The sequence below is a fragment of the Physcomitrium patens genome, chromosome 5 (genome assembly GCF_059467195.1).
Source record: "Physcomitrium patens ecotype Gransden chromosome 5, ASM5946719v1, whole genome shotgun sequence".
Lineage (NCBI taxonomy): Eukaryota > Viridiplantae > Streptophyta > Bryopsida > Funariales > Funariaceae > Physcomitrium > Physcomitrium patens.
Window position 1 is genome coordinate 12,953,155 of NC_143414.1, and position 12,824 is coordinate 12,965,978.

General features: G+C 37.0%; 1 protein-coding gene and 2 long non-coding RNA genes across 3 annotated transcripts; 1 reads left to right on the forward strand and 2 right to left on the reverse strand.

The window, feature by feature from the left end:
- Nucleotides 1-3,125: 3,125 nt before the first annotated feature.
- Nucleotides 3,126-4,519, reverse strand: LOC149989289 (uncharacterized). The gene is made up of 2 exons (XR_016503020.1): nucleotides 4,358-4,519; nucleotides 3,126-3,987 (listed from the first exon to the last, which is right to left on the reverse strand). It is a non-coding gene; the product is annotated as an uncharacterized LOC149989289 (long non-coding RNA).
- Nucleotides 3,983-5,084, forward strand: LOC149989290 (uncharacterized). Its single transcript, XR_016503019.1, has 3 exons — nucleotides 3,983-4,135; nucleotides 4,306-4,403; nucleotides 4,519-5,084. It is a non-coding gene; the product is annotated as an uncharacterized LOC149989290 (long non-coding RNA).
- Nucleotides 5,085-9,905: 4,821 nt separating this feature from the next.
- On the reverse strand, nucleotides 9,906-10,890 carry LOC112282823 (wound-induced protein 1). Its single transcript, XM_073534346.2, has one exon. The coding sequence runs from the start codon at nucleotides 10,508-10,510 to the stop codon at nucleotides 10,160-10,162; it is 351 nt and encodes a 116-aa protein (XP_073390447.1). The 5' UTR covers nucleotides 10,511-10,890; the 3' UTR covers nucleotides 9,906-10,159.
- Nucleotides 10,891-12,824: the final 1,934 nt, after the last annotated feature.

The window sequence follows — 12,824 nt, forward strand, 5'->3', positions numbered from 1 at the left end:
GAATCTAGCAAATGCATCAGCTAAAATCAAAGTTTTTCATCAACGACATCCATCTAAACCAAGATGAAAACCTCTCTTATAAAAGAGACAAGATTGAGGCAAGATAACATTCAATTTCCTATCCTTATTTGTAACTTCTTTGCATTTTGTGACGCTAATTAGATGGAGAGCCAACAACCAGCGGATTCAACTCAAGAACCTTCGTTTGCTGACTTACCGGATGAGACATTGCGATTGTCACAATCTTCAAGACGACACAACCGAGATGAAGACCCTCAAGAACGACATGTTCTTCCTCGAATAGATGGTGAGATACAACGCGTTTGGTATCACGACCTTGGAAGAGATTCTCGATGTTTGGTGATATTATTGGAAATAGGAACGACTCCTGATGGTGTTTCAAATGTATTATTTGAAGGAAGTTATGAAGGCCTCAACAGTGATCAAATAACAGGGTGGTCTTCTCGCCCTGGAATGGGACACTATCGATGGCTAAGAGGACCCATCAACTATCTTCGAAGAGAACAAAGATCAGAATATGTAGCAAATACAATTCGTCGCATATTAGATTTTCTCAATATATAATTACCGCTCCTCGTGGAACTCGTCCCTAGAAGGGGGGGTAATGTCACGGACATACATATAATTACCTATATGAATAGATAAAAGTATGTAAAAGTAGATAAAAGTAGGTTAATTGTGTAATATCTTCTAGAGAAGCTTCTTAGAAGCTTCATAGACGCTGCTTTGACTTTATAGGAGTCTATAGTTGACTTTTAGGTTAGAAACTTGATCAACAAGTTAGCCATGTGCCACACATGTTGGAAGCTTAAAGAACAAGCTAACTACGTGGTCCATCCATAGAAAACTTGCCTTGCAAGCAAAGGCATGTGGCCTAGAAAGTCAACATATATTGGAGGTCTTATAGAACATCGCCACGTGGCTTCTAGTTAGATAGTATATATAGAGGCAAGAGTGAAGCCCTCTTCACTCTTGTCAACTCCTTTCTTGCTTCTAGTCTAGTTTCAAGGGTCTCTAGTTTTCTTGTATTTTGGCAATAGCCATTCCAGTTTCTTTCTTAATATACATATTTCTATTTTGTCCTATTTCTTTTTGAGAAAAGTCTCACTTACTCTTTAGCTTTCATCGAGTTCTTGTCCTTGACAGTTTGATTTATTAATTTATTGATTTTTATATCTAAACTTCACATATTTAATAGAATTCTAAAACTTTTAAACTTTTAAAAATATTATAAATTATAATATTTTTAATTTAAAAAAAATATTATAAATTATAATATTTTTAATTTAAAAAAAATATTATAAATTATAATATTTTTAATTTAAAAAAAATATTAAAATGATCCATTTTTTTACCAAATCAATTCACATGTCTAAACTATTATTATACCCTCTCTCTCTTCTCTCCCTCTTCATCTCTCATTCCTCCTATTTCCATCTCTTGTCCATGTTTCCATGTTCTACTTCTATTCTCAGACCTTCTCCTCTATTCAAATCCCTTCTTCCATGTTTTGAGCTCCTCGTCTTCTATCTTGAGAAATTCTTGGTATTGTTGTCCCCTCAGCTTTCATTTTTTTTTTTTTTTTTTAATTATCTTTGATTCAAATCTTACATAGAAACTTTAGTTGTGATTGCAAAACATATTACTATACTTTGTATTTTAATAAAACTTCTCTATATTGTAATTTAATCTTATAGAAAAATAAGAGCATAATAGAGGCAGATCATTTAAAGCAAGGACCATGCATTGAAATTGCCATAGTGTCCTTGCACAATTACAATTGCAACTTCCATTTTAACTACAATTGATTGTATAAGGAAAATGTTGTAGCCTAAGAGACTTTAAATGTTTTAATTTTATACAGTAGTAACTGTAATCTCAAAATAACCACATGCTTGGTTTTTCATCTTCCTAAAATTTTAATTTTCTAGAATTTGAAGCCACAATAGAAGTAGCATAAATAGTTACTCCAATCTCTTATATTTCTTTTAAATTTTTTTTAAAGTCTTCTCAAGTTATGGATTAAGGCACTCTAGTGGGTCGCAGTGAACAATGCAGAGACAAACCTTTCTACCATGAAAAAGATGTAGAAGCTATCATAAAGAAAATATGTAAAAAAAATTGCAATTATGTACAATTGTACTTAGAATTATCTTACAATCACCTCAGAAGAGCATTTTGACTTGATTTGCATGATTTAATAAGATGAAAGAGATGTATCTCTCTTGAATTTAAATAAGATGAAGGAGATGTATCTCTCTTGAATTTAAATAAGATGAAGGAGATGTATCTCTCTTGAATTTAAATAAGATGAAGGAGCCTCTAAGCATCAATGTTGCAATGTTTCAATAGCCATTACTTTGTCTCACACTTGTTTTACTACATTACCCTCTACAATATTGGAATCTTTGCCAATACATCCTAGTCATACAATACTCAAATGATATTTGGAAACAACTTCATTAGCTTTGCATCCTTATAGCAATGGATTTGAATCAAATATAAAAAAATGGAAGCTAGTAGGACAATGACAATGATGATTACTCAAGATGGGAGATGGAAGCTAGGAATAAGGAGACAAGATTGGACAAGAGACATGAATTGAGAATGGAGACAGAGGCGAGGAATGAGAATTAAGAATAGAGATGGAACAAGAGAAGAGGGTACAATGATGGTTTAGATAAGTGGGTCAATTTAATAAAAGCCTTGGTCATATTAATTTTTTTAATTTTATATTATTTAAATTAATTGATTCATTAATTATTTTGATTACCAAAGTTTTTTTCATTTAGATGGTACTAGTACTATCCATGCCAATATTATTTTTCTTTCTATCAACCATATCTTCTGTTTTTTTCTTAAGTTTCAGGGATAGATTTTGATAGATAGACTATACAATCCTAAGTTTTCGCATCATTTTATTAAATAACAACATAGAGCTGTAATCTATAAAAATAAAAATATTTAAAACTTTAAAAAAAATCATATTCATAGATTATGGATGATTGCATAACATACACTTAGTCTGTTGTAGATAACAAGCAAGCTGATACAAAGCTGGTAGTAACCAGCTTCTTGACATTAGCATCAATACAAAAAATAAAATAAAATAAAAAAATAATCACCGGATTCCAATTTCAATTTATTGTGCGAATCAAAATCATAACAAAAGACCAAACCATCTAAGTAGAGAATAATTACAATAATCTATATGAGTTTATTTCTTCCATCTTATTAAGACAACTATTGTCTTTATTTGTGTCCAGCCCAATACTGAACCATATCTTGTAGCAATTGCCCACTTAAAAGCTATAGAAATCATAATTATTAAATGATAATTAGAGCAAGGTGTAGGGATTAAGAGTTGTGGAAAATATCATACTCTAGCTTGCTCAAGTTAGTTAGCTTGGGTGGGCGTGTGTCGGCCGAAGGCCATCACCGAGGAATGAAGCGAAGGATGGGGCAGCGCTACGTCGATTTTCCTGAGAATATGACAGATCAGAAGACTTGCAATGAATCTGCCTGCCATCCATCACTGTGATTGTGATGTATGTGTGCTTCGTTTCAATCTGTGCTTTTTCTGCGATAGCCCTTCGGCACAAGAGCTGCCACCGTGGGGTGTTAGTTCGCTATCGATCCATAGATATAGATTGAGAGGTTTTCAACCCTGAGAAATTGGTGGACTTGGGTTCCAACTGAATTGTGTGCTGCGTGCTCAATGCTTGATGTTGCAGTTGCTGGATAAAGAGAGTTGCTCGAATAGTGCGGGTTTTATGGGGTCCTTTTTCTTCGTTAATCCATGATTCGATGACTCCATGGCCCAATTCTGGTGGGCAATCTTCGTGGTGTTGAAGGTCGGGTTGGTTTGGAGCAGCATTCTCCGGACCCATCTTCTTTCACCTTGGGTTTTGTGAACTCTTTCTGGGATCCGTCTGTCTCCTGTTTTAGTGCGCCGAGTGCGTAGAGCTGGAGTTCGACTTTGAGTCAGAATTAATTACATGCATTTCAGGACTCCGATCTTCGGACTGTACCTTTATCGGCGAGGTATTCCATATTGACCGCCGTTGCTTATGTTCGCCGTGTTTCAACGACGTGATCAGCATCGGACACACTGGTCTGGTTTTCGGGACCATCCTCAAAATAACTCAACCTCATGCAAAGAAATCCTAAACTTGTATGACACTGTGAATTTGCTCTATTCCATTGCTAAATGCATGTGAAAACAGGTGAATAGACCAACTTTTCAATGTCATACAAGGGATGAACTTCTTTCCCGTGACACAGGGATAGAAGCAATGTACAATTCCCCAAGATTCTGGAACAGAAGTACACGTACCTTCAGGAATCCCCTGCACCCAGATTTGCCAAGCGGATAATCAGTGGTCAGTTCCTGCTCCTCAATCATATGAGAAACTATCTTTCGCAAATAAACTTATGTGTTTGGTTTCCTTTCAGTGTTTTTAGGGTTCACTTTACTATCTTGGTTCATGTCTTAAGGTCGGTGGCAGCATGCACATGGAAGGTGTTTTTGGAGAATAAGTCGATTACTGGATGTCCACAAACTCTTGGACCTTTATCATCCTGACGCCCTTCTCGCACTATGTTAAGGAGTTTGACAAACCTTGTTGTGTATTGAGAGCAAGGCTGCTCAGCACAACAGCCAGCGCGAGTGATCATGCTCGAATTGCTGAACTTAATGGTGGGAGCGTTGATGAGAAAGGCACCATGCACTATCCTGCATTGCTGATGGAGGTTTATTTCTTCACAGTAGACATTCATTAAAAACAGTCTCAGGGTGGAATGAGATCATTGAATGATACTCAGACTTGTTATTCAGATGATTTGACAGAGGGATTCTTTGTATTCTGAATTGAAATTCTTCAAAATTTTCTTGGGATGGAGTACTTTTTGCCCGATGACCGTAAATTCAGTTTGTATGTCTCTCTGGGTAGCGTATATTACGAACACAAATGTAACAGCTCAGCTCATTGTAAATTCAGTTCTGGAGATGTAAAATGCTGATAATATATGCAGATGATGGAGCTACGGGAAGTTGGGGACACTATGATTTTGTGAAGCTTGTCAAAATTAAAGAGCAAGTGTGGTTGTTTACCCCTAGTTTTTCATTTTGAAGATGAGATTTATGATAGGACACTGCCAGCTCTTGTCATTAAGCTTCCTGCCGGTGCAGAAAAATTATCTGACATGCCAAGAATCTCCTTAGCCATGCGATGCTTTCGTCTCAAGTTGATTGTGATAAAGTGTACTCACTAGCGCACACACATAACTTCGTATTATTTGTAAGATTCGCCTAGAATCTTGCACAGGTTGAGCACCAGTAACCATCAGATTGTATTTGAATTGTCCAGTTGGGAATTTTTGTTTCTTGTAAACGATACAGTGAGTGGTCCAGTCGTCAGCACAAGGATTGATTGTTGACGCTTAAACTGATGAACGAACTTCCACATGTCAAAGTGACATGCCATGGCTGAAAACTGAAAAATTGGGAGTTATAAGGGGATTTATGTTCGTGTGCAGAACAAGAAATCGCCGGACTTTGAAAATGCTTTGTAGGAGGTGATCTATGGTCGGGGATGTCACAACTGCTGTTCCACTTTCCAACGTGTGACACAATATCACAAGATTGTTGAAGAACTCACCTAAAACCAGTAGAGCTCCTCTTACATCAGAGACATGTCCTCCAGATGCTGGCAATCGGTGGATGAGTAAGACGCTACAACGGCAGTTAGGAGCCTTTCAAGGACAGGACCACGGCAGTACCATCTCTTCAAGGAGTTTGTACAACAGATTGATTGGAAAACACCACACCAAGGATTAATCCTGGCGACGTTGGTGAATAATCAGTCTAGGTTCAGTGTCACTTGATCATCTTTTTGCTGGATGTTGATGTTTCCTGTTCTATCATTCTCTTGGTTTACCATTCAATGGAACTGTAATCCGGCGCTTGTGTAGTCTCTTCATCCCTACCGATACTGAGAAACTAGACCATGTCCATGAGCAGGGGCATACAAAGAAACATGTTTTGAAGATCACTGAACAATTGTACGAATGTTGGACCATGTGCGACACGTGCTGAAAACTTGTGCTCTCTCCTACACAAGTCTTCAGCAGAGTATTTATTGACCTTATCACATGAATAAGAACTAGCATTTTTTTGCATTGGAGTAAACTGCACACACGCAGTCAAGTTTTGTTACACTCCATGTCTGGTGCTGCATGAATGACACTGGAATTCCTTGCATTTCAGATTGGAGACCTTTGCATGGATTCCATATTTTGTGGGCGAAGCAATTTCTAATGTTGGAAGCTTCACCAGCTGGACATTGCCACATTATTGAGGTGAAACATGGTGAAGTACCAGTGAAATTTTTACAACCTCCAACGAGATTCATACAATTTTGTTGCTTTGCTGAATGGGTCCTCGGCGCAGCAAAATAGCCATGTCATCAAAGAGCAAATGGTTACGGAAAGTTATGTAGACAACCAGAATTGTGTTTCCGAAGAGCTCACAAAGGTCATGGTGAAGAAGTAATTTATTAGCAGCATTCTGGATTCTGAAAGTGCTTCTGACAGTGCCTCTGAAAGTGCTTCTGAAAGTGCATGATTCAAGAGCACAGAGTAAAAAAAAATGTTGCTCCTACGATCTGACAAAACGGTTTTGGGCATGAAAGGCGTCCGCTGCAATGCATAAAGTTCTTCACTTTTCTTTTCTTCTTTCCTAACTGTTGAAAATCTACACATGTACAGGCCTACACATTGGCCGTTGTTCTCAAAAACACTGCGGGATACATCTTTGTCTCTGCATCAGCAGGATTTTGATAATAAGTACAACCTTACAAGTATTGATAATAAGTACAACCTTGCAAGTATTGATAATAAGTACAACCTTGCAAGTAGATTTAGACACCATCGATTTCAACTCTATCTAACAATTCTAGTCACAGTCCTCGTTACGTGCAATTTCGTACCTCCAGAGGTTGTACAGAAAATGGCATGGTGCTCGTACTTAATAATTAAATGAAATTGTAGGATCACACTCTTACTGCGTTGTCCAGTATGAGTCAAGAAATTTGTGATTGCAATAATAATTCTAACTAATTGCTTTAAAAATGATTTATGAATTCTGTATATTTTGTTATACTTTGTCCAATATTTGTAACTAATGGAACCTCAATTTTGTAAAACCATATTTGATTGCAATATTACCAACATTCAAACCCATAGTTACCTTCATACTTTGTAGTCTAGAAATATTGTTTTAAGTTGAATAGGTTGAAGAATCAACGAATAAATTTTGAAAGACACTTTGAAAAGTCATGGTGACCAACCTTCACATAGGTTTCTTGTTTGGTAAAAAAATTATATATTTTGGAAATTATAATTTTTGGAGATGGTGTAATGTGAGAAGAAGTCTTGAAATGGACCAATTCACCTTTTTTTTAATAATCATTCTAAATATATTAATTCACATCTTGATTCTAACAATAATCACAAATAATGTATATATATATATATATATATATATAATATTTTAATATTTATTTAAAATAATGTTTAATTTAATTTCTTAATTTTTTATAAAATCTCTTCTTTGATGTTTTTTGTACAAATTTTATAAGAATAGCATTGTTCATGTCATGTAAAAAGAAAAACTGTATTCCATCTCGTCTTTTCTTCTTATGAATTTTGGATAGATTTTGTAGAATTATAAATGAGGCTTTTCAATTTTAGCCAATCAAAGAATTCAAAAGTTATGACCTTTGCTTTCTCTCCTAAGTACAAAGCCCCTCTAAGGTTACAACATAAAATACAAATAATAAAAACAAGTTTTTTGAGGGTTTAAATTAAAGGAAACTACATGATGTAGAAACTGGTAAATTGTTTTGAATCAAATACAAATTCTCTTTACATTGACAAGATGATTTGTATTTCAAAAAACTATCATGAATTCTTCTAAAAAAAAACCAGCTTTGCAACAAAAAAATATTATATATTTGATTATTTTTTAATGTTATTTATTACTCTTATATTTTATCTTCATATTACATACTATCAAATCCCATACAAACAAGATAAGTGTACAAATGCACATATTTGATGCTTGCATCTCTAAATTTTTCCAAGCTTCTTTTCTATTTGCCATTACTATTTAGTGATTGAAGAAAAAATGAATGAATTTTTTTATTAATATATATATATATATATATATATATATATATTTCTATGTGTGTATGTAAAAATACCAATAATAAATCCACCCAGCTCATAGACTACTAGGGTTGGTTACAAATGTGTACTCCGAGGTCATAGCAATTGGAGAAAATTCTACTCAATCAACAAAAGATGTTGAATCTATAGGAGTACCTTCCAGGTATCCATACATGCATATCTAGAGTACTGAATGGGCAAATCTTGACATTGAATTTGTCACTTTGTACAACCTTCTTTCCAGACAAAGATTGGACAGTGAACTGATGGCCATATGTGTGAATCTAAAATAAATAATCTCATTTTCATTCTTATTTAATAGAGCATTATTTTATTTTATTTTATTTGAGAAGTATCACACACCGCTAAAGCTGATGGGCATTTGCCTTCTTCTTCATGGGCTTTGTGCAATGGTTTTGTGGTCCAAACATCGCATCATATTCTTTTGCTTGCCTAATAATGAGGGTCTTCACGAGGCCTTCTTGAAGATATTTTTCATTTCATGAAAGAATTTTTACTTTGTTTTCATAGATTCATAAATATATGTTTTAAAAGTAGTTCTTATTTATTCATTTATTTATAGGTTTCATGCATTTATCTACACACACACATGGAAGGGCATTAGTCAACACAGTTAGCTGTGAAATTAGTCACCAGATAATTATTCCTAGGGTAGCTGTATGGGATCTCTTTTGGAATGAGAATTGAATCCAAATAACAGTTTTACTTGAATACAACTAAAGGAATTTTTCTATTCTTACCTCAATTATATTTGAATCCGTGTTGTAAACATTATCATTTCTTTTATTATAATCAACTTCAGAAAAACCCACATTCCGCCAAGTTTGGAATATTGGCAGTATTTCAGGTGAAGATATGACTCATACCTTCTAAAACGATAGGTCTCCTGTTTCATCGTCAGAACCGAACTATCTGATTAGTAAAGCTGTCGTCATCAGAAGTAATGCTTTGGTCCTGACAGAGTTCAAGCTTCATGTTGAGGGGATTTTCACACACCCAATGTACTATTATTATAAGCGTAGAGGTCAAAACCGATTTACGAACATGTTCTGAAACATTCCTCGTGCAAAATGTAATCTTGTACACTGGGTAAATGTGCAATATTATATAAATTCATCATTGACGTGAATATCGAGTATCCGACCTGTCAGGAAGAGATCTGCGACAGTGGCTTGTCCTCTTAAATGTTGATTCCATGCAACATTCTTCAAACCAGGACAATTCCATTCTAGGATTCAATGCTAGGAATTGTGTCCCTCGCAAAATATCTCACCGAAGGACACGTCGTTACCGTGTCGATCGAACTGACGTGATGTTTGAAAGAACCGGTAACTTTCTAGTTTCAGAAACTAGTGCGTAATTGAACTTCCAGCCCAGAGTCGACATATGCGCACTACAAACCACAAATAGCGGGGTCATGGGAATATCCGTCGCAAGAAATGAGATCTACGCAGAAATAGAATAGGGAAACCAAACGGCTGAGACGAAACTGGAGGAGAGAAAATCACCTGGATTTCTTCCACAATCGACATAGCGTTGGTCGATGGTATGGGGATCAGAGGGACAGAAGACTTACCAAGTAACACAGACCAAACACACCACACAGTAAGCACAAGTTGACATGCAAATAAATATATCACACAGCCACTTGGACATTCTGTTATTTATGCCGATGAAGTTCAAAACGATAACCATAATCTATCAAATTATAACCGCTATAAGTTCCTGAAACCCCAACGTAGACTCATGCGCTTGTAGATTATCTATGTAAAGCCTTGTAAACCTCTTTATGAGAGACCAAACACTGTGCGCGGCTAACCCGGATCTGCCATAAGGACCTACATCTCAAGGAATTCCTGAAACACGGATTCCACTGGTTTGAGGATCCTCAGATAGCCAAAATCAGTCCAGGCAGTTCCCGACCTTCCTTGGACTTCCAAAGGCGGTTATGCCACAGGGACGCGCATGGGTGGTGCTGAATCTCGTGTGGAGTTGGCGCCGTCGGTTTCAAGTCTGTCACCAGGATTGCGGTATTGAAATACTCTCGCAGCTGCGTGATTTTACCGTCTTTCAGCGTCCATATGTGCACCCAGTACACAGGCTTCTTCAGGCCTGATATACTTCCACGAGCTGATGGTGCTTCACCTTCTACGAAAACCCTGTTGCCAATTCCGCGAATGCCCGTCAACTTGAAGGTGAAGGTGTCACACGAAGTAACACCAGTGAGCAATCGCATCATGTGTTGCTCCGACCGTGGCCCATAGAACCACCACTCCAATTCCTCGTCCACTATCTCCCCGACCTTCGCTGCATCGCCCGACGCTAGCGCCTCGTAAAGCAGTCGTACCACCCTCTCGTTGGCATGCTCCAGTTCTACTTCGAACTCTTTCGCGTCTGCCAGTTTTTACGAAATCACGCGAATCCCGAAACCGAATCCCAAACTGCCGGTGCCTCACGAACGAACCCAACACACAAACCACCAAACGCACCTCACGAATCACGTCCCACACGCACGAAACTTGAGCACGAAACGACAATCTCCAAGCTCGAACCCAGAAAAGGAAAGGGGAAATCCAACGACAGGTTTGACAACACGAAGGCCAGCAAGAGCTAAATGGCCTCGAATGGTCTCTATAACAATGACTAGACAGTCCTCTTATACCTTTCATTGTCATCCATCAGGCAAGGGCCACCCACCCCACATTCTTCGAATACGCCAAGATTAAAAACGCGGTCACCTGTTGCCACCTCACGCCCATCCACGGTTAGCAAACTGGCTCTTTTCACGCCGCAATCCCGACTTACGCAAAACTTTCACTATTACGATAATTAACCCACGTCAATTACACGAAAAAATACACACACGCACACACAAACCGTAATAGTGGCGCAATCTGGGAAAGAAACATATTCTCCCCCTTTCACCTTTACCAGATGGGTTTCAAGGTGAAAAAAAACAGAAACACACCACGACACTGTAAGGGCATGGGGGAAGGGGGCTACGGGGGTGAAAGATCGGACAAACGCTCTCTGGGCATGGATACTCCCTCCTCGTATTAGAAAGTCCGATTACGAAAGTTACTGATATGATGAGAATGTGAGCACACTCTCACACTCTCACATCGGCCTCCGTACTTTTTCTACTTTTTTTTGCTTTTGCTGAGATCCAGAATAATCCGGAACCTTCCTCTTTACTTTAGTCGCTTCTCCCGGCGGCGGCTGCAAAGGGCATTCACTCCCCTGCCTGGCAGGACGCGCCCGCCGCTGTCTGATAAACAAAGGCAAGTGCAACGCAAAGCAAAGCAAAGCTGGCAACGCTGGCAAGGTGGATGGTGTGGGCAGCTGGGCTCCGCCATGCCGCCCTCCCTCCCTCACACAGACATAGTCGGATATTTCAAGGTAGTAAAAACACTCGTACATGCTCATAATATTTTCTCATTCATAAGTATCTTTTTTATACTGATATATGTATGTATGTATATATACACATATACACACATTCGTGTGTGGATTCTCCCACCTCCCTCTGGTGGAGTGGCGAGAAGGAGGTACCAAGTAGGCCCGAGTGATTGGATGAGGTGGAGTGCTTATCAGGCTGAGGTGGCGAGTGCAGAGCTGGCACGGTGATGGGGGGTCCTCCTTGTTTGTGCGGTTGCCGCGTAATGGTGGGCGGGACGGACGTTCCACCGCTCCTCTTACCACACTATTTCTTGGGTTCCTTCCTAATTTGATGAAACACTTCGTCTCGTTCAATATTCATGTAATTTATTATTATTATTATTATTATTTATTATTTACGAAGTGCCACGTCCATATTTACGAAGATATTTTTTAATATACAGTTTTCATTTTTTTTACTTTTTTATTTGTTTTATAGAGGATGGAAAAGTCAATTTTGAATAAATCTTCAAAATTAGTTTTTATAGCAACAACTGTAGGAGTTTCATTTTAACTAATTCTGGATCTTAAAAGTTGCAAGTGATATATATATATATATATATATATATATATAGCAAAGTAGAAAACCGATACACTCCATGGAGATTGGACCATGTGTATTCTTCAAAACAATAAAACAAAATAAAATAAAAATACACTTCAATTTAATTCCTTTTTATGTATCTTCTTTTAAAATAATTTCCAACAGATTTTTTAAAATTAAAATGCAAGTCAAAATTCATGTTGGTCTTTATATGATTGTTGACTTTGTCTTCAAAGTTCACAAATTATAAATATATTATTTTTCTTTTATTTTTTCAAATTAATACTTGAAATGTAAGACCGTATTAAAAAATATTCAAATTAATGTATATTATGTTTTTGTCGTCCAATCCATATTTATTTTATATTTTAATAAATGTTTCTTCTAGACTTCTACTTTGGAATCTGTTTAAAATTGTTGTCGATGTTCTCTTAACAAATGCCTGGAGTATTGAAAAGATAAATAGATTCTTGAAAGTGTTGTCTATATCTAAAGGTATTTTTATTTCGAAGAAACATGAGAGTAAAATGGCAACCAATATCTTATTTAAAAAGAATTGTGCAAAATGAAA